This window comes from Salmo salar, chromosome ssa28 (genome assembly GCF_905237065.1).
Source record: "Salmo salar chromosome ssa28, Ssal_v3.1, whole genome shotgun sequence".
NCBI classification, from domain to species: Eukaryota; Metazoa; Chordata; class Actinopteri; order Salmoniformes; family Salmonidae; genus Salmo; species Salmo salar.
Genome location: NC_059469.1, coordinates 33598884 through 33625501, shown reverse-complemented (window position 1 = coordinate 33625501; position 26618 = coordinate 33598884). Strand labels below are relative to the sequence as shown.

The 26618-nt window shown below is 43.1% G+C and overlaps 1 protein-coding gene and 1 long non-coding RNA gene across 11 annotated transcripts in view; one reads left to right on the top strand and one right to left on the bottom strand.

Moving 5' to 3' along the window:
- The window catches only part of LOC106589879 (histone acetyltransferase KAT6B), a 102750-nt gene that overhangs the window by 38848 nt on the left and 37284 nt on the right, over nucleotides 1-26618 (bottom strand). For 6 of the 10 annotated variants that reach the window (XM_045710443.1, XM_045710444.1, XM_045710446.1 and 3 more), the window contains 4 exons: nucleotides 22854-22969; nucleotides 22306-22432; nucleotides 9244-9373; nucleotides 7891-8993 (listed from right to left, as the gene is read on the bottom strand). In XM_045710443.1, coding sequence (XP_045566399.1) covers nucleotides 7891-8993; nucleotides 9244-9373; nucleotides 22306-22432; nucleotides 22854-22969 — 1476 coding nt within the window. The remainder of the gene's footprint in view (nucleotides 1-7890; nucleotides 8994-9243; nucleotides 9374-22305; nucleotides 22433-22853; nucleotides 22970-26618) is intronic. The other 4 variants (XM_045710445.1, XM_045710449.1, XM_045710450.1 and 1 more) reach the window with 3 other exon arrangements.
- LOC123731477 (uncharacterized) lies at nucleotides 5978-6301 on the top strand. The gene is made up of 3 exons (XR_006762627.1): nucleotides 5978-6061; nucleotides 6110-6191; nucleotides 6274-6301. It is a non-coding gene; the product is annotated as an uncharacterized lncRNA (long non-coding RNA).

Genomic DNA, 26618 nt, shown 5'->3' with positions numbered 1-26618 from the left:
CGAGTCTGACTCAAGTCACACATTTTATGATTTGAGACTCGACAGAAAATAAAATTACTTGAGACTTGGAGCCTCAAGACTCGGGCACTCAATTTGAAACGGATTACTTGAAATTATCGGGCCAGGTTTTGTAATGTTTTTTTTTTCACTTATTTTGTGGATTACTCTCCATGCAGCCAGAGACAGTAACGGCAGTGTCACCCTTGCAAAAAAAAAAAAAAAGCGAAACAGATTGGCTACTGAAAACGCACAGTCTGCCCTCTGATTGGACCAGCAAACTGTCACTCAACACAGGTCGGATGAGCGAGCAGAGATTGCTGATTTGCTGTGCAGCTATAGTGCAGTGCTATAGTGCAGCTATAGTGCAGTGCAAACATCACATTTTAGGGACAGAGGATTGACATAATAAATAAATATGATTGGTGATCAAGAATATTAACTTTTACTTTGGATGCTCACTAGCAATGGGGCATCAAACAACACTTAACAACACTAGCAATGGGGCATCAAACAACACTTATGCCTACTGGTCTTTTGGCATGTAAAAAATCCTTGAAATGTATAATTTATTTATGAAGTTTGTATTTTTTATTTTGTGGTAAAGAGGCATCATAGGCGCGTTTCTCCACTTGCGCACTCCAAACTCCCGTCAGTGGAGCGTGTGCTTTGTTCTGTGGTTGAAATGTTTGCTGGTGCTTTTGCACGTTTAAAGGGCCATGTGTGGGAAATCTATAGTTTATCTAATACTACAATAATTGTGTTTCATCATTCCATCACCGTAGGTTTTATTTGTTTCATGTTTGATACAATACATTTTCATTGACCATTTCTTACGCTCTGGGTGGGCGCGATGTTCATTGTTTATTGAGGTAGAAGTTCTGTTCAATTAATTCAACGAATGGCTTCCCTTGTTCATGTTTCCCAGGTTATGTCGGAGCTCCGTGTGTTTGTGTCCTATTCGTCTGTCATTCTGGTCGTGTGTAATAGAAGCGGCAACGCCTCAGTGGGCATAGACTACGCTAAGTGCCCTGCGCGCCACGCTTTGGAGTCAGTATGTTGAATAAGATAAAATGTTTGTTCCATGTATGAATGGTGATGAAATATCATTAATAATCATTCATTCTGATTAAGAAGAATGTAACAATGGATGTGGAAATTGCCTTTTACATTGTAGAACCAGTTTATTGGTTGTGTAATTGCCAATTGGGTAATTGTATGGTCCTGGGAAGGGCCAAGTGCTTATATCGGACTCCTTTTGGTTCCTCAAGGGGAACTTGGCAGTACAGTTTGGCCCTCCACTGGGGCCATTCAGTTATGACAGGTTAAGTCTGATACAGAGGCTATTTATTTTGGGCTATTGCCCATGTATATTTGGTAAATCTACTTGTATATTTTTATTTTATTTCACCTTTATTTAACCAGGAAGGCTAGTTGAGAACAAGTTCTCATTTACAACTGCGACCTGGACAAGATAAAGCAAAGCAGTGCGTCACAAACAACAGAGTTACACATGGAATAAACAAACATACAGTCAGTAATACAATAGGAAAAAGTCTATATACAGTGTGTGCAAATGAGGTAGGATAAGGGAGGTAAGGCAATAAATAGGCCATAGTGGCGAAATAATTACAATATAGCAATTAAATACTGGTGTGATAAATGTGCAGAAGATGAATGTGCAAGTAGAGATACTGGGGTGCAAAGGAGCAAAATAAATAAAATAAATAACAGTATGGGGATGAGGTAGTTGGATGGGCTATTTACAGATGGGCTATGTACAGGTGCAGTGAAATGTGAGCTGCTCTGACAGCTGGTGCTTAAAGTTAGTGAGGGAGATATGAGTGTCCAGCTTCAGTGATTTTTGCTGATGCATATGTTCTTTTGCATATGTTGATGATATTGCACTTTCATCATTGGATCAACAAGACCTGTAACTAAATCTACATTGAGCACATCAACCTGACTTGCCTTCTGCTGACTTCAGGCCCTTAAAGGGATACTATGGGATTTTTGCAATGAGCATGCTAGTAGCTACCCATAGACTTCCAGTCATTGTGCTAACGCTAATTAGCATTGGCTCGCAAAACTACCACTAACTTCCTTCATACAGGACAGAGACATAAATATAGTATTCCCTTACTTCATCTGACTCTGGGAAAGTAGATAAAGCGCCTCATTGCCAAAATTCAGAAGCATGTCTTTAAGACTGTTACAAGTTGGGCCTCGTGAGTGGCGCAGCGGTTTAAGGTGTCACTACAGACCCAGGTTCGTTCCCAGGCTGTGTCACAACTGGCCGTGATCGGGAGTCCCATAGGCCGGCGCACAATTGGCCCAGCGTCATCCGCGTTAGGGGAGGGTTAGGCCAAGGGGGCTTTACTTGGCTCATCGTGTTCTAGCGTCTCCTAGGGGCGGGCCGGGGGCTTGCAGGCTGACCTCGGTCGACAGTTGAATGATGATTTGCTCCGACACATTGGTGCGGCTGGCTTCCGGGTTAAGAAGGTGGGTGTTAAGAAGCGCGGCTTGGTGTGTCATGTTTCGGAGGAACCAAGACTCAACCTTTGCCTCCTGAGCCGTTACGGAGTTACAGCGATGAGACAAGATCAAAATGAGGGAGAAAAAGGAGGTAAAATACCCCCAAAATGTAATAAAAAGACTGTTTTAAGGTCCCTATTTAAAAAACACATAATCAAAATGTGTTGTAGACAAAATAATGAAAAGGGCCACCTGATAGCCTCAATACATAGACAAAGATTTGTAGTTAACCTGTTAGGGCTAGGGGGCAGTATTGACACGGCTGGATAAAAAACATACCCGATTTAATCTGGTTACCACTCCTACCCAGTAAGTAGAATATGCATATACTTATTACATATGGATAGAAAACACCCTAAAGTTTCTAAAACTGTTTGAATGGTGTCTGTGAGTGTAACAGAACTCAAATGGCAGGTCAAAACCTGAGAGATTCCTTTACAGGAAGTGGCCTGTCTGACCATTTCTTGAACTTCTTTTCCATCTCTATCTTTTACTAAGGATCTCTGCTCTAACGTGACACTTCCTACGTCGTCCATAGGCGCTCAGAGCCCGGGAAAAAACAGAATGTCGTCATCCCAGCCCCAGGCTGAAACACATTATCGCCTTTCTCAAGTGGCCGATCAAGGGACTCTGGGCTTAGGCGCATGACCCGACCGCCCCCGCCTTTGTGATTTTTTCCTCTGTTTGCCGAAAAGGAGATTCCCTGTCGGAATATTATCGCTTTTCTACGAGAAAAACGGCGTAAAAATAGATTTTAAACAGCGGTTGACATGCTTCGAAGTACGGTAATGGAATATTTAGAAGTTTTTTGTCACGAATTGCGCCATGCGCGCGACTCTTCTTTACCATTTCGGATAGTGTCTGGAACGCACGAACAAAACGCCGCTATTCGGATATAACGATGGATTATTTTGGACCAAACCAACATTTGTTATTGAAGTAGCAGTCCTGGGAGTGCATTCTGACGAAGACAACAAAAGGTAATCAAACTTTTATAATAGTAAATATGATTATGGTGAGTGCTAAACTTGCCGGGTGTCTAAATAGCTAGCCCGTGATGCCTGGGCTATGTACTTAGAATATTGCAAAATGTGCTTTCACCAAAAAGCTATTTTAAAATCGGACATATCGAGTGCATAGAGGAGGTCTGTATCTATAATTCTTAAAATAATTGTTATGCTTTTTGTGAACGTTTATCGTGAGTAATTTAGTAAAATGTTAGCGAATTCCCGGAAGTTTGCGGGGGGTATGCTAGTTCTGAACGTCACATGCTAATGTAAAAAGCTGTTTTTTTATATAAATATGAACTTGATTGAACAAAACATGCATGTATTGTATAACATAATGTCCTAGGGTTGTCATCTGATGAAGATCATCAAAGGTGAGTGCTGCATTTAGCTGTCTTCTGGGTTTTGGTGACATTATATGCTAGCTTGAAAAATGGGTGTCTGATTATTTCTGGCTTGGTACTCTGCTGACATAATCTAATGTTTTGCTTTCGTTGTAAAGCCTTTTTGAAATCGGACAGTGTGGTTAGATTAACGAGAGTCTTGTCTTTAAATAGCTGTAAAATAGTCATATGTTTGAGAAATTGAAGTAATAGGATTTTTAAGGTTTTGAAAATCCCGCCACAGGCTTCAAGTGGCTGTTACGTAGGTGGGACGAATTCGTCCCGCCTAGCCCATAGAGGTTAAACCAGTCATTGCATGTATAGATTATAATTATTTTTTTTACTTTACTTGAGACTCAACTTGGAAAAGTAACTTGAGACGCGACTCGCTCTTAGAATGCACGACTTGGACTTGACTCCAGACTCGATCCGTTCTACTTTGGACTTGACTTGAGACTCAGACCATGTGACTTGAATAACAGTGACTTGGTCACACCTCTGTTAACAACCCCTTCAAATCCAATCCATATCCTTAAAAACAAAAAAACGGGATCTTAGCCCTTTAGGTCCGGTTTCCTAGACACAGATTAAGCCCTGGACTAAAAAGCTCAATTGAGAATCTAAAATTGGACGTGCTTCTTAGTCTAGGACCAAGCTAAATCTGTGTCCGGGAAACCAGACCTATGACACCATATGATGGAGAGATAGATCAATAGCTGATCAATAGTCGAGTGTCAAGTGTGAATCGTCAATGGTAGGTGAATGTTAATCACTAGGGTGTATGTGTCAGTCTAATGACAGTTGGAGGTGAGGGTGAATGGTGACAGTGCCACTGGTGGTAGTGGGGTAGTGGTGGGTGGAACGGGGGGGGGATGCTAATAATGCAACCACAATACACTACAGGTAGATAACGATCCCCGTGGGCGAAGGCAGTGCACAATGGCAGAGGGTCAAGGACAAGAGGAAGCAGTATGAGGGTTTAGGTCAAGGGCAGGAGGACAGAGGAAGCAGTATGAGGGTTTAGGTCATGGACAGGAGGACAGAGGAAGCAGTATGAGGGTTTAGGTCAAGGACAGGAGGACAGAGGAAGCAGTATGAGGGTTTAGGTCATGGACAGGAGGACAGAGGAAGCAGTATGAGGGTTTAGGGTTTAGGTCATGGACAGGAGGACAGAGGAAGCATTATGAGGGTTTAGGTCATGGACAGGAGGACAGAGGAAGCAGTATGAGGGTTTAGGTCATGGACAGGAGGACAGAGGAAGCAGTATGAGGGTTTAGGTCATGGACAGGAGGACAGAGGAAGCAGTATGAGGGTTTAGGTCAAGGACAGGAGGACAGAGGAAGCAGTATGAGGGTTTAGGTCATGGACAGGAGGACAGAGGAAGCAGTATGAGGGTTTAGGTCATGGACAGGAGGACAGAGGAAGCAGTATGAGGGTTTAGGGTTTAGGTCATGGACAGGAGGACAGAGGAAGCAGTATGAGGGTTTAGGTCAAGGACAGGAGGACAGAGGAAGCAGTATGAGGGTTTAGGGTTTAGGTCATGGACAGGAGGACAGAGGAAGCAGTATGAGGCTTTAGGTCATGGACAGGAGGACAGAGGAAGCAGTAAGAGGGTTTAGGTCAAGGACAGGAGGACAGAGGAAGCAGTATGAGGGTTTAGGCTTTAGGTCATGGACAGGAGGACAGAGGAAGCAGTATGAGGGTTTAGGCTTTAGGTCATGGACAGGAGGACAGAGGAAGCAGTATGAGGGTTTAGGTCATGGACAGGAGGACAGAGGAAGCAGTATGAGGGTTTAGGGTTTAGGTCATGGACAGGAGGACAGAGGAAGCAGTATGAGGGTTTAGGTCAAGGACAGGAGGACAGAGGAAGCAGTATGAGGGTTTAGGTCATGGACAGGAGGACAGAGGAAGCAGTATGAGGGTTTAGGTCAAGGACAGGAGGACAGAGGAAGCAGTATGAGGGTTTAGGTCAAGGACAGGAGGACAGAGGAAGCAGTATGAGGGTTTAGGCTTTAGGTCATGGACAGGAGGACAGAGGAAGCAGTATGAGGCTTTAGGTCATGGACAGGAGGACAGAGGAAGCAGTATGAGGGTTTAGGTCATGGACAGGAGGACAGAGGAAGCAGTATGAGGGTTTAGGTCAAGGACAGGAGGACAGAGGAAGCAGTATGAGGGTTTAGGCTTTAGGTCATGGACAGGAGGACAGAGGAAGCAGTATGAGGGTTTAGGTCAAGGACAGGAGGACAGAGGAAGCAGTATGAGGGTTTAGGTCAAGGACAGGAGGACAGAGGAAGCAGTATGAGGGTTTAAGTCAAGGACAGGAGGACAGAGGAAGCAGTATGAGGATTTAGGCTTTAGGTCATGGACAGGAGGACAGAGGAAGCAGTATGAGGGTTTAGGCTTTAGGTCATGGACAGGAGGACAGAGGAAGCAGTATGAGGGTTTAGGTCAAGGACAGGAGGACAGGAGGACAGAGGAAGCAGTATGAGGGTTTAGGCTTTAGGTCATGGTCAGGAGGACAGAGGAAGCAGTATGAGGGTTTAGGTCAAGGACAGGAGGACAGAGGAAGCAGTATGAGGCTTTAGGTCATGGACAGGAGGACAGAGGAAGCAGTATGACTGTTTAGGCTTTAGGTCATGGACAGGAGGACAGAGGAAGCAGTATGAGGGTTTAGGTCAAGGACAGAGGAAGCAGTATGAGGGTTTAGGTCATGGACAGGAGGACAGAGGAAGCAGTATGAGGGTTTAGGGTTTAGGTCATGGACAGGAGGACAGAGGAAGCAGTATGAGGCTTTAGGTCATGGACAGGAGGACAGAGGAAGCAGTATGAGGCTTTAGGTCATGGACAGGAGGACAGAGGAAGCAGTATGAGGGTTTAGGTCATGGACAGGAGGACAGAGGAAGCAGTATGAGGGTTTAGGTCAAGGACAGGAGGACAGAGGAAGCAGTATTAGGGTTTAGGTCAAGGACAGGAGGACAGAGGAAGCAGTATGAGGGTTTAGGTCAAGGACAGGAGGACAGAGGAAGCAGTATGATGGTTTAGGTCATGGACAGGAGGACAGAGGAAGCAGTATGAGGGTTTAGGCTTTAGGTCATGGACAGGAGGACAGAGGAAGCAGTATGAGGGTTTCGGTCATGGACAGGAGGACAGAGGAAGCAGTATGAGGGTTTAGGGTTTAGGTCATGGACAGGAGGACAGAGGAAGCAGTATGAGGGTTTAGGTCAAGGACAGGAGGACAGAGGAAGCAGTATGAGGGTTTAGGGTTTAGGTCATGGACAGGAGGACAGAGGAAGCAGTATGAGGGTTTAGGTCAAGGACAGGAGGACAGAGGAAGCAGTATGAGGGTTTAGGGTTTAGGTCATGGACAGGAGGACAGAGGAAGCAGTATGAGGGTTTAGGTCAAGGACAGGAGGACAGAGGAAGCAGTATGAGGGTTTAGGTCATGGACAGGAGGACAGAGGAAGCAGTATGAGGGTTTAGGGTTTAGGTCATGGACAGGAGGACAGAGGAAGCAGTATGAGGGTTTAGGGTTTAGGTCATGGACAGGAGGACAGAGGAAGCAGTATGAGGGTTTAGGGTTTAGGTCATGCACTAATATGATGCACTACTATAATAAAGGAGCCGGCGACAGCGAGATGGAACTGAAGCCGCGTTGCTAGACTAAAATACATCAATTCAAGTCAAAATACGCAAATAAACAGGTTAAACAAATTGAAATTAATTAATTAAAAGTATGTGGTAAAAAGAAAAGATTAGTAGTAGAAACTTGTTAAAATGTTATTTAATAAAAGTGAGGTAAAGCCACAATGTGCTTGTTCACTCTTTAAAAGAAAACATTAGCTAGCTCATACAGTAGTATACATTTTTATAAATAGCCAGGCAATTTGTGACAAGCCTTGGGGTTTAAAAAAAAAAAGATAGCAGTAGACGCAGGTAGTTTGGGTCGGAGCGTTCAAGCCTTTTCTTACCATGGTGGTGCTCTGTCTTAATTCTTCCTTCGTCTGTCATGTCTCCCTTTCCTGGTGTTTCCTGGGTTCCCTTCTGAGGGGTCATTTCCTGGGTTCCCTTCTGAGGGGTCATTCTATATCTTAGCCTGCCTAGCGTTCTGTGCTTTTTAAAAAAGGGGTTACGTCTGAAATGACTGACCAACTTAAAGGGGCGCCCCCTTGGCCGGCCGTGCCCAGGATGGGAAGAGGCGTTAGGGGATGAATGGGACAACAACAGCAACCGATTCTTTATTCTCTCTTTCTTTCCAAGGTGCTGCTGGGAAGGATGGGGAATGAGAGGACACGTTTTGGATGCCTTATGGTGCCTGCGCTTAGGTGGTGCGTAACAAGGCAGTCCCTTTTTCCGAGACTGTCCCTGAGTGGCATAGATATGGGAGAGTCCGTCAAAGAGTCCCTTAAGCTGGTTGTGATCAGACAAAATAGTAAGGGAGGGGACGCTAGACTGGCTGGAAGAACTCTGAGGGGAGTTAGCAGAGGTGGAGAATACCTGGGAGGTGGTGGAGCCCTGTCCAGACAACGTGGGTGGGGGAGAGAGGGGGAGTGTACAGGGAGATAGGCTGGTGGGGGTTAGCTTTGCAGCCATGCCAACAACTGACGGAGATTGACTTAGTTTCCATAGTTTTGGCGGAGGGACAGGCTTTTTCCTAGCAGGAGAACAAGACTGTGACCCTTTCGAGGCTGAGGGGTCTAAGATCTCGCCGGCTCGCGACGACCTACGACCGACAGGCGAGGGGGTAAAGAATTTGGAAAGCCCATCGATAAGCCCTTTGGTTTTCTTGTTAACGGTGAGTATAGCTGCTGGGGTGGAGGAGGAGGACGAGGTGGGCGTGAGGGGGGGAGTGGTGGAGAGGGTGGAGGAGGAGGTGGTGAATTGGGGAGTGGGGGTGACAGCGTCACCTGCCCAACAGGGGTCAGCTGTAGCAACAGCCAATCTGTCTGTGGCGTTCTTCACAGATGCTGCATGACCAGATGAAGGTGTGGAACAGACGGTAAGCTTTTGACCCCTACCAGGTGACCCCCTTCCTCCCCGGGCTAGCATGGAGCCATCACCACTGCTTACAGACCTAGAAAACAAAACAACATCGGGTTAGGATACAAAATTGTTTTCAAAGAGTCATAAATAAAAGCTATACAGAGAAACAAAGCTAAACTTTATGAGAATGTAAGTACTAACAACTTAGTCATAACTCAATAACAAAATATTGCGATAAAAAGCTGGTTAATTTCCTGGAGTCAATAAGGTGGTTTACAGACACTCTGAACAATCATTTATTGGTACAACAAAGTAAGAAGAGACCATAATGATAAACTTACATTCTTTGTTTGAGCTTATTTCTGGGCCTCCCGATTGGCTTTGCATATCGACGTTTGATCTGATCGGCTTTCATATGCAGAAATGTCTTTCCATTTTCCTTGGGCCTGCAGACCTGACAGACCCAGGTACCTGGAACACACACACACACACACACACACACACACACACACACACACACACACACACACACACACACACACACACACAGAGGGAGAGACAAAATCTGTTGTGAGGCTTCATCAATTCACAGGACACATTCATTTGAAACATTTCCTTTTAATGCAGACAGAGGGGGAGAGAGAGAGGAACACTCCTACTCACTTCTTACAACGAATGGAGAGAGAGAGAGGAAGAGAAACTCCTACCCACATCTTACAACAAACAGAGTGAGAGAAACACTCCTACTCACTTCTTACAATGAACGGAGAGAGAGGAAGAGAAACACTCCTACTCACTTCTTACAATGAACGGAGAGAGAGAGGGAGAGAGAAACACTCCTACCCACTTCTTACAATGAACGGAGAGAGAGAGGGAGAGAGAAACACTCCTACCCACTTCTTACAATGAACGGAGAAAGAGAGGGAGAGAGAAACACTCCTACCCACTTCTTACAACGAACGGAGGAAGAGAGGGAGAGAGAAACACTCCTACCCACTTCTTACAACGAACGGAGAAAGAGAGGGAGAGAGAAACACTCCTCACAACAAACTACAATCAATTAAATCAACACAAGGCAGGGAAATCCATAAGAAAGAAACTTCCACCCAAATAGACTTCTAGTCTGGGTCCCAACTGGCAACTCCCTCTACAGTGCAACACTTTGACCGGTGGAGAGAATAGGCTAGCATTTGGGACGCTGCCCATGTCAGCATGTTTTTTGAGCAAAGCGATTCGACTGTGTGAATATTAGTCTGTCTGCCAAGCGTCCTACACTTCAGTACATGTTCAATCATTACAAGTATAGCTGTAGGCCCTGTACTGTAATCTACAGATAATACATCACCCCTGGGACTGGGGAATCATTTCATATGTATGCTAACTCCTAATAAGCCATGTCTGCTTCACTACGCTGAGACAAAGAAAGAAAGAAAGAAAGAAAGAAAGAAAGAAAGAAAGAAAGAAAGAAAGAAAGAAAGAAAGAAAGAAAGAAAGAAAGAAAGAAAGAAAGAAAGAAAGAAAGAAAGAAAGAAAGAAAGAACGAAAGAAAGAACGAAAGAAAGAACGAGAGATCATGATCAGATGAGTTCCTGCATTTTCAGCATGTTCTTAAAAAAAAGATAGATTTAGAGTTAAATAAACTTGGATTTTTTTTGTCAGGAACATATACAGGATACTACCCTCCACAACATAACCTTCACTCCAAATCAAAACTCAAAACCTACAACCTGATTTTGGACGGAATTACCTGGAAGACTTACAACTACCAAAGATTATTATTCCCAAACTATACAGAAAATGCTCTGGAAAACAACAGATATCTGAAAAAACCATCCAACCTGGAACTGAGTAACGTTCAGTCTGAAGCTATATTTTATTTCCACAAGCCAAGAAGAAAAATACATTACATTACTTTATAAGGACTGAATGCTAAATTAAGGCTGCCGAGCTTGAGACAACTTCAATTAGCACTGACGTGTCAAGTGAGAGGTGTCAAAGCCCTTTAGCCCAACAATGGCAGGAGAGTCGCACAGTCTACGCCAACCAAATGGAGAGGCTTTAGAAGCTGCCTCCTGCTGTTCAGAGGTAATTAAATACAGAACCCTGTTTATGTAAAGAATGACAAGGCAAGAAAAGATCACAAAATGAAGCTCCTTATGGAAAATCAAGAGACACTTTTTGCTGACTATTATAAAAATGGGAACATCAGCAACCTCACCTTCCACACAAACCATCCCCTGGCACAGTGCTATATTAACCAGACCATCCCCTGCTATGGCACAGTGCTATATTAGCACACTACCCCTCTGTTAACCTGTTAGGGCTAGGGGGCAGTATTTGCACGGCTGGATAAAAAAAATGTACCCGATTTAATCTGGTTACTAATCCTACCCAGTAACTAGAATATGCATATACTTATTATATATGGATAGAAAACACTCTAAAGTTTCTAAAACTGTTCGAATGGTGTCTGTGAGTATAACAGAACTCATTTGGCAGGCAAAACCCTGAGACATTTTCTGACAGGAAGTGGATACCTGATGTGTTGTATTACCTTTAAACCTATCCCATTGAAAAACACAGGGGCTGAGGAATATTTTGGCACTTCCTATTGCTTCCACTAGATGTCACCAGCCTTTACAAAGTGTTTTGAGTCTTCTGGAGGGAGATCTGACCGAACAAGAGCCATGGAACGATGATGGCCCATTAGACACCTGGCGCGCGAGTTCATGTTGGGTACCCTCGTTCCAATACGTTATAAAAGAGTATGCATTCGTCCACCTTGAATATTATTCATGTTCTGGTTAAAAAGGCCCTAATGATTTATGCTATACAACGTTTGACATGTTTGAACGAACGTAAATATATTTTTTCCCCTCGTTCATGACGAGAAGTCCGGCTGGCTTAGATCATGTGCTAACAAGACGGAGATTTTTGGACATAAATGATGAGCTTTTTTGAACAAAACTACATTCGTTATGGACCTGTGATACCTGGAAGTGACATCTGATGAAGAGAATCAAAGGTAATGGATTATTTACATAGTATTTTCGATTTTAGATCTCCCCAACATGACGTCTAGTCTGTATCGCAACGCGTATTTTTCTGGGCGCAGTGCTCAGATTATTGCAGTGTGATTTCCCAGTAAGGTTATTTTTAAATCTGGCAAGTTGATTGCGTTCAAGAGATGTAAATCTATAATTCTTTAAATGACAATATAATATTTTACCAATGTTTTCTAATTTTAATTATTTAATTTGTGGTGTTGACTTGACTGCCGGTTATTGGAGGGAAACGATTTCCTCAACATCAATGCCATAGTAAAACGCTGTTTTTGGATATAAATATGAACTTGATAGAACTAAAAATGCATGCATTGTCTAACATAATGTCCTAGGAGTGTCATCTGATGGAGATTGTAAAAGGTTAGTGCATCATTTTAGCTGGTTTTATGGTTTTGATGACCCTGTCTTTGAATTGACAAAACATTACACACAACTCTTGTAAATGTACTGTCCTAACATACTCTAAATTTATGCTTTCGCCGTAAAGCCTTTTTGAAATCGTAAAACGTGGTTAGATTAAGGAGATGTTTATCTTTCAAATGGTGTAACATAGTTGTATTTTTGAAAAATTTGAATTTTGACATTTATTTGGATTCAAATTTGCCGCTCTTGAAATGCACCTGCTGTTGATGGAGTGCACCACGGGTGGCACGCTAGCGTCCCACCTAGCCCCAAGAGGTTAAGGAGATGTTTATCTTTCAAAGGGTGTAAAATAGTTGTATGTTTGAAAAATTTGAATTTTGACATTTATTTGGATTCAAATTTGCCGCTCTTGAAATGCACCTGCTGTTGATGGAGTGCACCACGGGTGGGACGCTAGCGTCCCACCTAGCCCATAGAGGTTAAGAGAGGGGGTGTTAACGAGGGGTTGAAACTCAGGATACTAGACAACGAGGACACAGTCAGCTAATCTAAATCTCTATACGTCTGGAACAGTATTGGTACAGGGCAACCCCAAACAGTTTCAGCTGGACTTTCACCTAATCAAAGAATTAGCTCAGCAGGAGAAGCTCTCCCTTGAGAAAGATAGCCCCACCCCGAGCGGGTCAGACCAGACGTCTTCATTATATAACCCCACAGACGAGCAACCCCAAGTGGAAAGCCAACCTCCCAGCACAGAGTACTACTCCCTCATTGAAATGAAGGATAAATTCACCCAGCTGGAGGTAAGACAGGTGGAGCTGGAACAGCAGGTGATTACACTCCAGTCAGCACAGACCCAGACAACAGTCCAGCACAACAACACCCCCTTAACCAGACCCGGAGAGCTGGAGGTGGAGAGAGACATATCTACACTCTGGACTGTGGTGAGACAACTTCAACGATATAAAAAGCAAGAGCAGGAGAAGAACAGAGCACTAGGAGACGATCAGACTGCTGGAGGAGAGGTTGAGGAGGATAGCGTGACAGAACAACCACTAGAGAGGTGGCCACCCCCGCAGAGAAGCCAGCAGAACAGCCCACCTCAGCTCCCGACATAAGGAGACAGAGAAGCCAGCTCAAATGGGAAATACATAGAAGAAAAAAAAACTTTTGCCCAAACACAGAGTGTCTAAACTCCGTTGTTCAAACACCCAGCGTGCCCTAGACCTTCTGTCTGAGGACCAACTAGGTTCACCCAGCCACATAATAATGCACACAGGCACAAACGACCTGAGAGCACAGCAGGAAAGGGTGGCCACAGCACTGAAGGGAGTGGTTGAAAAAGCTTCTTCTACTTTCCCCAACGCACAAGTGGTTATCTCCACCATGCTACCAGGAAAAAGACTTCCACATTGCTACCATACAGCGCAAGTATTTCCAGTGACTGTGCCTCAAAACCAAATGTTTTCCTGGCCCACCACTCCACAGTGGATTTGATCAACCTCTATGACCAGGTCCACCTATACAAGGCAGCAGTGCTCACCTTCGCCCGGACCCTAAAGGACATCGCTCTCAAATGCAGCCCAACACTTCACACAGCAGCAACAGATCAATAGACACCGCTCCCAGACCAGTGGGACACTCTCCCAGACCTGCGGGACCCCCCCGGACCTACACATAGAGGACCTACATCCAGACCACAACACCACCAGCCACAAACACACCACCACCCCAACCGATCAACACCCCCCCCCCCCCACACCATTTAGGCCCCCTCAGATCAGACGTATGCTCCTCCTGCCCACCCCATTCCCCCCACTCCGGCAAAGAGGGCCTCAACATGGAAGTCACACATACGCCCAAGCTGTGAGCAGGCAAACAGGCCCAACCCCCACTCTTACACTAGCACAAGCCAATGGAATGTACCAGATGCTCAGCAGGCTCTGCTCACACTTACTTGTCTGAGGCCAAACCACACGGCTAACAACATTGGACACTTTATGGAACACAAAGCCTTCACTACCTCATCCTGGAATATCCAAGGCCTGAGGTCATCTGCCTTTGGCCTAAAGAGCAGGAACCTGGACTTCATCAAAGAAATCGGAAATACAGACATTGTCATCCTACAAGAAACATGGTATAGAGGAGACGGACCCACTGGTTGCCCTCTAGGTTAGAGAGAGCTGGTAGTCCCATCCACCAAACTACCAGGTGTGAAACAGGGAAGGGACTCAGGGGGTATGCCAATTTGGTATAGAGCAGACCTAACTCTCTCCATTAAATTAATCAAAACAGGAACATTTTACATTTGGCTAGAAATTCAAAAGGAAATGATCTTAACAGAGAAAAATGTCCTCCTGTGTGCTACCTATATCCCCACACTAGAATCCCCATACTTTAATGAAGAAGCTTCTCCATCCTGAAGGGGGAAATGAATCATTTCCAGGCCCAGGAACATGTATTAGTCTGTGGCGACCGAAATGCCAGAACCGGACAAGAACCTGACACCCTCAGCACACAGGGGGACGAACACCTGCCTGGAGGTGACAGCATTCCCTCCCCCATATACCCCCCTAGGCACAACTATGATATCATAACCAACAAAAACGGGTCACAAGTCCTGCAGCTCTGTCGCATGCTGAGTCTGTACATAGTCAATGGTAGGCTTCGAGGGGACTCCTATGGTAGGTACACCTATACCTCATCTCTTGGCAGTAGTACTGTAGACTACTTTATCACTGACCTCAACCCAGAGTCTCTTAGAGCGTTCACAGTCAGTCCACTGATACCCCTATCAGACCACAGCAAAATCACAGTCTACTTCAACAGAGCAATACTCATTTATGAGGCATCAAAGCCAAAGGAACTGAGAAATATTAAGAAATGCTATAGATGGAATAAATGTAGTTTGGAAACCTACCAAAAAACAATTAGGTAACAACAAATTCAATCCCTTTTAGACAACTTCCTGGACAAAACGTTCTACTGTAATAGTGAAGGTGTAAACTTGGCAGTAGAAAATCTTAACAGTATATTTGACCTCTCAGCTTCCCTATCAAATCTAAAAATCTCAAATAGTCTTCCCTGTGGCTCAGTTGGTAGAGCATGGCGTTTGCAACGCCAGCATGGTGTGTGCACCACCAGGGTTGTGGGTTCGATTCCCACGGGGGGCCAGGACAAAAAAAAAGAAATGTATGAAATGTATGCATTCACTACTGTAAGTCGCTCTGGATAAGAGTGTCTGCTACATGACAAAAAAAAATTATATATATATATATAAGAAAACCGAAGAAAATTAACAACAATGACAAAATGGTTTGATGAAGAATGCAAAAATCTAAGAAAGAAATTGAGAAACCTGTCCAACCAAAAACATAGAGACCCGGAAAACCTGAGTCTACGCCTTCACTATGGCGAATCAATAAAACAATACAGAAATACACTACAGAAAAACAAGGAACAGCATGTCAGAAATCAGATCAATGTCATTGAAGAATACATAGACTCTAACCACTTCTGGGAAAAATGGAAAACACTAAACAAACAACAACACAAAGAATTATCTATCCAAAATGGAGATGTACTCTGTTTGGCTCTATAACAAAGAACAAACAGCAAAAACATATAATCTCAGCAAAAAAAGAAACGTCCTCTCTGTCAACTGCGTTTATTTTGAGCAAACTTAACATGTGTAAATATTCGTATGAACATAAGATTCAACAACTGAGAAATAAACTGTACAAGTTCCACAGACATGTGACTAAGTGAAATGGAATAATGTGTCCCTGAACAAAGGGAGGGTCAAAAATCAAAAGTAACAGCTGCATTAAGTACTGCAGTGCATATCCTCCTCATTGACTGCACCATATTTGCCAGTTCTTGCTGTGAGATGTTACCCCACACTTCCACCAAGGCACCTGTAAGTTCCCAAACATTTCTGGTGTGATTGGCCCTAGCCCTCACCTTCCGATCCGACAGGTCCCAGACATGCTCAATGGGATTGCGGGCTCTTCGCTGGCCATGGCAGAACACTGACATTCCTGTCTTGCAGGAAATCATGCACAGAACGAGCAGTATGGTTGGTGGCATTGTCATGCTGGAGGGTCATGTCAGGATGAACCTGCAGGAAGGGTACCACATGAGGGAGGAGGATGTCTTCCCTGTAACGCACAGCGTTGAGATTGCCTGCAATGACAACAAGCTCAGTCCGATGATGCTGTGACACACCGCCCCAGACCATGACGGACCCTCCACCTCCAAATCTATCCCGCTCCAGAGTACAGGCCTCGGTGTAACGCCCATTCCTTTGACGATAAACGCGAATCCAACCATCACCTCTGGTGAGACAAAACCGTGACTCATCAGTGAAGAGCACTTTTTGCCAGTCCTGTCTGGTCCAGCGACAGTGGGTTTGTGCCCATAGGCAACGTTGTTGCCGGTGATGTCTGGTGAGGACCTGCCTTACAAGCCCTCAGTCCAGCCTCTCTCAGCCTATTGTGGAGGGATTGTGCGTTCTTGGTGTAACTCGGGCAGTTGTTGTTGCCATCCTGTACCTGTCCCGCAGGTGTGATGTTCGGATGTACCAATCCTGTGCAGGTGTTGTTACACCTGGTCTGCCACTGCGAGGATGATCAGCTGTCAGTCCTGTCTCCCTGTAGTGCTGTCTTAAGCGTCTCTCAGTATGGACATTTATGCAATTTCTTGCCCTGGCCACATCTACAATCATCATGCCTCCTTGCAGCATGCCTAAGGCACGTTCACGCAGATGAGCAGGGACCCTGGGCATCTTTCTTTTGGTGTTTTTCAGAGTCAGTAGAAAGGCCTCTTTAGTGTCCTAAGTTTTCATAACTGTGACCTTAGTTGCCTACCGTCTGTAAGCTTTTAGTGTCTTAACGACCGTTCCACAGGTGCATGTTCATGAATTGTTTTTGGTTCATTGAACAAGCATGGAAAACAGTGTTTAAACCCTTTACAATGAAGATCTGTGAAGTTATTTGGATTTTTACGAATTATCTTTGAAAGACAGGGTCTAATACAAATATTAGAATCAACTATTAAAGACTACCAGAACCCACTGGATTCTCCAATTCCCTTGAGTGAACTACAGGACAAAATGAAAACCCTCCAACTCAAAAAGACCTGTGATGTTGATGGTATCCTCAATGAAATGATCCAATTGGCTATACTAAAACTCTTTAACATCATCCTTAGCTCTGGCATCTTCCCCAATATTTGGAACCAAGGACTGATCACCCCAATCCACAAAAGTGGAGACAAATTTGACCCCAATAACTACCGTGGGATAAGCGTCAACAGCAACCTTGGGAAAATCCTCTGCATTATCATTAACAGCAGACTCGTACATTTCCTCAGTGAAAACAATGTACTGAGCAAATGTCAAAATTGGCTTTTTACCAAATGATTGTACGACAGACCACGTATTCACCCTGCACACGCTAATTGACAAACAAACAATCCAAAACAAAAGCAAAGTCTTCTCATGCTTTGTTGATTTCAAAAAAGCCTTCGACTCAATTTGGCATGAGGGTCTGCTATACAAATTGATGGAAAGTGGTGTTGGGGGAAAAACATACGACATTTTCCAAATCCATGTACACAAACAACAAGTGTACAGTTAAAATTGGCAAAAAAATACCTTTCTTCTCACAGGGCCGTGGAGTGAGACAGGGATGCAGCTAAAGCCCACCCTCTTCAACATATACATCAACAAATTGGCGAGGGCACTAGAAAGGTCTGCAGCACCTGGCCTCACCCTACTAGAATCTGAAGTCAAATGTCTACTGTTTGCTGATTATCTGGTGCTTCTGTCACCAACCAAGGAGGGCCTACAGCAGCACCTAGATCTTCTGCACAGATTCTGTCAGACCAGGGCCCTGACAGTAAATCTCAGTAAGACCAAAATAATGGTGTTCCAAAAAAGGTCCAGTCGCTAGGACCACAAATACAAATTCCATCTAGACACCGTTTCCCTCGAGCACACAAAAAACGATACATACCCTGGCCTAAACATCAGCGCCTAAACAAAGCTGTGAACGATCTGAGAGACAAGGAAAGAAGGGCCTTCTTTGCCATCAAAAGGAACATAAAATTCGATATACCAATTAGGATCTGGCTAAAAATACTTGAATCAGTTAAAGAAACCATTGCCCTTCATGGTTGTGAAATTTGGGGTCCGCTCACCAACCAAGAATTCACAAAATGGGACAAACACCAAATTGAGACTCTGCATGCAGAATTCTGCTAAAATATCCTCTGTGTACAATGTAGAACACCAAATAATGCATGCAGAGCAGAATTAGGCCGATACCCGCTAATTATCAAAATCCAGAAAAGAGCCATTCAATTCTACAACCACCTAAAAGGAAGTGATGCCCAAACCTTCAATAACAAAGCCATCACCTACAGAGAGATGGACATGGAGAAGGAGTCCCCTAAGCAAGCTGGTCCTGGGGCTCTGTTGACAAGCACACCCCACAGATCCCCCGGGTATCCTGGAAGGATATTGACCTCATCCCGTCAGTAGAGGATGCCTAGTTGCTCTTCAAAAGCGCTTTCCTCTCCATCTTAAATAAGCACGCCCCATTCAAAAAATGTAGAACTAAGAACAGATATAGCTCTTGCTTCACCGCAGAATTGACTGCCCTTGACCAGCACAAAAACATCCTGAGGCGTTCTGCATTAGCATCGTATACCCCCGCGATATGCAACTTCTCAGGGAAGCCAGGAACCAATATACTCAGCCAGTTAGGAAAGCTAAGGATAGCTTTTTCAAACAGAACTTTGTTTCCTGTAACACTAATTCCAAAAAGTTTTGGGACACTGTAAGTCCATGGAGAATAAGAGCACCTCCTCCCAGCTGCCCACTGCACTGAGGATAGGAAACACTGTCACTACCGATAAATCTACGATAATCGAGAATTACAATAAGCATTTTTCCACGGCTGACCAAAATAGCCACTAACACTCTACTCAGCAAACTGGATGTAGTCTATCACAGTGCCATCCATTTTATCACCAAAGCCTCATATACTGCCCACCACTGCGACCTGTAGGCTCTCGTTGGCTGGCCCTCACTACATATCCGTCGCCAAAAACCACTGGCTCCAGGTCATCTATAAGTCTTTGCTAGGTAAAGCCCCGCCTTATCTCAGCTCACTTGTCACCATAGCAACACCCACCCATAACAAGCGCTCCAGCAGGTACAGGGAGGGAAAAAAGTATTTGATCCCCTACTGATTTTGTATGTTTGCCCACTGACAAAGTAATGATCAGTCTATAATTTCTATGGTAGATTTATTTGAAGAGTGAGAGGCAGAATAACAACAAAAAAATCCTGAAAAACACATGTCAAAAATATTATAAATTGATTTGCATTTTAATGAGGGAAATAAGTATTTGACCCCCTCACAATCAGAAAGATTTTGGGCTCCCAGGTGTCTTTTATACAGGTAACGAGCTGAGATTAGAGCACACTCTTAAATGGAGTGCTCCTAATCTCAGTTTGTTACCTGTATAAAAGACACCTGTCCACAGAAGCAATCAATCAATCAGATTCCAAACTCTCCACCATGGCCAAGACCAAGGAGCTCTCCAAGGATGTCAGGGAGAAGATTGTAGACCTACACAAGGCTGGAATGGGCTACAAGACCATCGCCAAGCAGCTTGGTGAGAAGGTGACAACAGTTGGTGCGATTATTCGCAAATGGAAGAAACACAAAAGAACTGTCAATCTCCCTCGGCCTGGGGCTCCATGCAAGATCTCACCTCGTGGAGCTGCAATGATCATGAGAACAGTGAGGAATCAGCCCAGAACTACATGGGAGGATCTTGTCAATGATCTCAAGGCAGCTGGGACCATAGTCACCAAGAAAACAATTGGTAACACATTACGCCGTGAAGGACTGAAATCCTGCAGCGCCCGCAAGGTCCCCCTGCTCAAGAAAGCACATATACATGCCCGTCTGAAGTTTGCCAATGAATATCTGAATGATTCAGAGCACAACTGGGTGAAAGTGTTGTGGTCAGATGAGACCAAAATAGAGCTCTTTGGCATCAACTCAACTCGCCGTGTTTGGAGGAGGAGGAATGCTGCCTATGACCCCAAGAACACCATCCCCACGTCAAACATGGAGGTGGAAACATTATGCTTTGGGGGTGGTTTTCTGCTAAGGGGACAGGACAACTTCACCGCATCAAAGGGACGATGGACGGGGCCATGTACCATCAAATCTTGGGTGAGAACCTCCTTCCCTCAGCCAGGGCATTGAAAATGGGTCGTGGATGGGTATTCCAGCATGACAATGACCCAAAACACACGGCCAAGGCAACAAAGGAGTGGCTCAAGAAGAAGCACATTAAGGTCCTGGAGTGGCCTAGCCAGTCGCTAGACCTTAATCCCATAGAAAATCTGTGGAGGGAGCTGAAGGTTCGAGTTGCCAAACGTCAGCCTCGAAACCTTAATGGCTTGGGAGAAGATCTGCAAAGAGGAGTGGGCCAAAATCCCTCCTGAGATGTGTGCAAACCTGGTGGCCAACTACAAGAAACATCTGACCTCTGTGATTGCCAACAAGGGTTTTGCCACCAAGTACTAAGTCATGTTTTGCAGAGGGGTCAAATACTTATTTCCCTCATTAAAATGCAAATCAATTTATAACATTTTTGACATGCGTTTTTCTGGATTTTTTTGTTGTTATTCTGTCTCTCACTGTTCAAATAAACCTACCATTAAAATTATAGACTGATCATTTCTTTGTCAGTGGGCAAACGAACAAAATCAGCAGGGGATCAAATACTTTTTTCCCCTCACTGTGTATTGCACTGGTCATCCCCAAAGCCAACACTTCCTTTGGCCGTCTTTCCTTCCAGTTCTCTGCTGCCAATGACTGGAACGAATTTCAAAAATGACTGAAGCTGGAGTCTTATATCTCCCTCTCTAACTTTAAGCATCAGCTATCAGAGCAGCTTACCGATCACTATACCTGTACACAGCCAATCTGTAAATAGCACACCCGACTACCTCATCCCCATATTATTACTTGCCCTCTTTATTTTGCTCTTTTGCACCCCAGTATCTCTACTTGCACATCATCATCTGCACATCTATCACTCCAGTATTAATGCTAAATTGTAATTATTTTCACCTTTATGGCCTATTTATTGCCTACCTCCCTACTCTTCTACATTTGCACACACTGTACATAGATTTTTCTATTTTTATTTTCTATTGTGTTATTGACTGTACGTTTGTTTATGTGTAACTCTGTTGTTGTTTTTGTCGCACTGCTTTGCTTTATCTTGGCCAGGTCGCAGTTGTAAATGAGCAACTGGCCTACCTGGTTAAATAAAGGTAAAATTAAAAAATAAAAACATATTTCCCTCAGTTTACACATATCCACAAAGAATTCAAAAACAAACCAGATTTTGATAAACTCCCATATCTACTGGGTGAAATACCAGTGTGCCATCACAGCAGCAAGATTTGTGAACCAGTAAAGAACAAACACCATTGTAAATACAACCCATATTTATGCTTATTTATTTTCCCCTTTGTACTTTAACCATTTGTACATCGTTACAACACTGTATATATACATATGACATTTGAAATGTCTTTATTCTTTTGGAACTTCTGTGAGTGTAATGTTTACTGTTTATTTTTATAGTTTATTTCACTTTTGTATATTATCTACTTCAATTGCTAAGGCAAATGTTAACATATGTTTCCCATGCCAATAAAGCCCCTTGAATTGAGAGAGACAGAAAGAGAGAGAGAGAGACAGAAAGAGAGAGAGAGAGAGAGAGAGAGAGACAGAAAGAGACAGAGAGAGAGAGAGAGAGAGAGAGAGAGAGAAAGATAGAGACTGAGAAAAAGACAGACATAAGGAGAGAGAGAGAGACAACCTCAGACAAAACTAAGGAGCCAGACATGACACACTGTGTATAAAACACCTTTACCTGTTGGCATCCTTAAGAGAGGCGGGTCGCAGCACTCCATGTGAAACCCCCGATCACAGGAGTCACAGAACAGCATCTCATCCTGCAAGGAGACAGGAGGCATGTGTGGGGCTGTGTGGTGGCTTCCCTGTAGTTGCATAGATGTTAAACCTTCTGTCATTTCACTCTAAAGGAGGTGCACGTCCGTTTAGTTTAATATGGATGAGAAGGTGATTTTTGTTTTGAATGAAGAAAGGGTGGTGCGTCTTCAATGTACAACATGTTGCCCGGGAAAAGGCTGACCTATGTTTGAAAACATCTGTAATGATATTGTTTGTGTCCCAAACAGCACACTATTACCTATATAGTGCACTACATTTGACCTTCGTAGTACATTATATGGTGACTAGGGTGCTATTTGGGAACAGCCAATATCATTAAGAGGACATGTACTACCCACAATGCCTTGAGACGTTAGACTCACTATGAAGGTATTATTGATCTATATCACGGGTTAAAATGGTTTGTAAACAGCAATTAGAACAACATTACATCATTATAATACTTACAGCGTTTTTGCCCTGTATTTGACAGGAGCTACATGTTTTACATTCTATACATTGCCATCGCAATCTCTTGACGTTAGTGGTCAGCTCTGGGGAAAACTTCAGACAAGACGGGTGCCCTGTAGAGGTAATTAAAGAGGAGCATATTAGTGTTCTTGTACATTTCAAACATATTTTGGTTCACTTCCAAAACAGCACCATATTCCCTATGTAATGCACTACTTTTAACCAGGGCCGAGAGAGACCTACACAACCTTCAGAAAGCATTCACACCCATGGACTTTTTCGACATTTTGTTGTGTTAAAGCGGGATTCAAATGGATTTAACTGTAATTTTTGTCAACCATCAACACAAAATATTCTGTAATGTTAAACTGAAATATTATTATTATTATAATAAATAAAAATAAAACACCAATATATTTTAATTAGATACGTATTCGACCTCCTGAGTCAATACGTTGGAATCACCTTTGGCAGCAATTACAGCTGAGAGTCTTTTGGGGTAAGTCTCTAAGCGCTTTGCAAACCTTGAAAGTACAATTTTTGCCCATTTGTATTTTTTTAATTCTTCAAGCTCTGTCAAGTCGGTTGTTGATCATTGCTAGACAGACATTTTCAAGTCTTGGCACAGATTTTCAAGCCAATTTAAGTCAAAACTGTTACTAGGCCACTCAGGACTGAGTTGGAAAGGACGCTTGTATCTTTGTAGTGACTGGGTGTATTGATACACCATTCGAAGTGTAATTAATGACTTCACCATGCTCAAAGGGGTATTTAATGTCTGCTTTTTTTTTTATACCAATCCAAATAGGTGCCCTTCTTTGCAAGGTATTGGAAAACCTCCCTGGTCTTTGTGGTTGAAATTAACTGCTCTTAACCTTACAGATAATTGTACGAACGGGGTACAGAGGTAGGGTAGTCATTAAACAAATCATGTTAAACACCCTTATTCTACAAAGAGTTAGTCCATGCAACTTATTATCCGACTTGTTAAGCACATTTTTACACAATGCATTTAGGCTTGCCATACTTATTTATTGACTCATGATATTTCAGCTTTTCATTTTTTATTCAATTTGTAAAATGTTCTAAAAACATAATTCCACTTTGACATTATGGGGTATTGTGAGTAGATCCGTGACACAAAATCTACATTTTATCCATTTTAAATTCAGGCTGTAACAATAAAATGTGGAAAAAGTAAAGGGCTGTGAATGCATTCTGAAGCCTGAATGGGGAAGAGGGTGCTACTTGGGACATATTGTTTAGTATCAGTTTCACAGAGCAGTAGACTCGACCTTCCCATCATGTTCACACAAGAAGGTTAAAAGTGAAACTGACAGTGTTTTAACTACTTCGCGGATATGAAAAACAGACAATCATAATATTAGTAAAAAATATCAAACCAACTTTATATAGTTTTAAAAATAGGTTCTATCTGACAGAAAAATGACATTACACAGAGTAAGGTAGTGTTTTTAGAATAGACAGATGCAGATCATCTAAGCATGATTAATATAATTCACCAATATATTGCTTGGTAGTCCAACAAATATTGCTATCAACTTGTAAATCACAGCGTGTAAATTGTTTGCTGCCTCCAGCCCTTCGGGATGCACTGTTTCAGTTTCAATGACTGGCGTTTACTGTGAATACTTAGGCCGTACCCACTTTAAGTCACAGTTTTAGACAGTGATCAAGTTGGCTACTGTGGCTATTTGATCATAATTTAGGCCTACCATCAAAAACAATGCATCCCATAACATTTTTAACATGGAAATAGCTGTTCTATCATTCAGTCTACAGTAGCAGCAAATGTGTGGTGTTCAATGTAGGCCTACATTCCATGAGACTACAAAAAACATGTAGGTCTTAACATTAACCTGTTTATCCTTCAGACAAGGAAGTGACTGAAAATGTGTTTGATGAAATAAACCACTTAACAAAATAAAACGCAATATTATTCCCATACCACTATTACAGAGAATCAGATAAATTATTCTACCATCTGCCTATTGGCTACTCAGCTTATTCAAGCCTGTCTCAATATACAACAGTAAGACAAAAATAATCTCTACCCTACTCGCTTTTCAAATATGTATTTGTATTTATTAAGGATCCCAGCAGCTACTCTTCCTGGGGAAGCAACATTATGGCAGTTATATACACAATTTTTAATATTACATTTGATAACACTTTTCACAACACATTAAGTGTGTTCCCTCAGGCCACAACTCTACTTTCACATACACTACCAGTCCAAAGTTTAACACCACCTACTCATTCAAGCGTTTTTATTTTTACCATTTTCTACATTGTAGAATAATAGTGAAGACATGAAAACTATGAAATAACACATACGGAATCATGTAGTAACCAAAAAAAAGTGTTAAACAAAGCAAAATATATTTTATATTTGAGATTCTTCAAAGTCGCCACCCTTTGCCTTGATGATAGCTTTGCACACTCTTGGCATTCTCTCAACCAGCTTCACCTGGAATGCTTTCCCAACAGTCTTGAATGAGTTCCCACATATGCTGAGCACTTGATGGCTGCTTTTCCTTCACTCTGCAGTCCGACTCATGTGTATGTGTCTGTGCGTGTGAGTGTCTGTGCGTGTGTGTGCGCGCGTCTCTCTTCACAGTCATGTAGTTATGGCTCTCTGTAGTACTGTGCTACTCCCATAGTCTGTTCTTGACTTGGAGATTGTGAAGAGACCTTTGGTGGCATGCATGGTATGCATGGGTGTCCAAGCTGTGTGCTATTAGTTTAAACAAACAGCTTGGTGCATTCACCATGTCAACACTTACAAAAACAAGTAGTGATGAAGTCAATCTCTCCTCCACTTTGAGCTATGAGAGATTGACATGCATATTATTAATGTTAGCTCTCTGTGTACATTTAAGGGCCAGCAGTGCTGCCCTGTTCTGATCCAATTGTAATTTTCCGAGGTCCCTCTTTGTGGCACTTGACCACATGACTGAACAGTAGTCCAGGTGTGACAAAACTAGAGCCTGTAGGACCTGCCTTGTTGATAGTGTTGTTAAGAAGGCAGAGCAACACTTTATCATAGACAGACTTCTCCATATCTTAGCTACTGTTGTATCAACATGTTTTGACCATGACAGTTTACAATCCAGGGTTACTCCAAGCAGTTTAGTCACCTCAATTTGCTCAATTTCACATTATTTATTACAAGATTTAGTTGAGGTTTAGGGTTTCGTGAATGATTTTAAATATTTAGGACTAACTTATTCCTTGCCAGCCGTCCTGAAACTAACTGCAGCTCTTTGTTAAGTGTTGCAGTGATTTCACTCACTGTAGTAGCCAACGTGTCTAGTGATGAGTCATCTGCATACATAGACACACTGGTTATACTCAAAGCCAGTGGCATGTCATTAGTAAATATTGAAAAAAGTAACATGCCTAGACAGCTGCCCTGGGGAATTCCTGATTCTACCTGGATTATGTTGGAGAGGCTTCAATTAAAGAAACACTGTGTTCTGTTAGACAGGGAACTCTTTATCCACAATATCGCAGGGTGTCTAAAGCCATGACACAAGTTTATCCCATCAGCAGACTATGATTGATAATGTCAAAAGTCTAATAAAACAGCTCCCAAACATTTTAATCATCAATTTCACTCAGCCAATCAATCATTTGTGTAAGGGAAAAAACCCCTGAAATGGACAAAAATTTATGGGATCATATTGGCAGTGTACGAAACATATACACGATGGCAAATACCGCTCAAATGGACCGCAG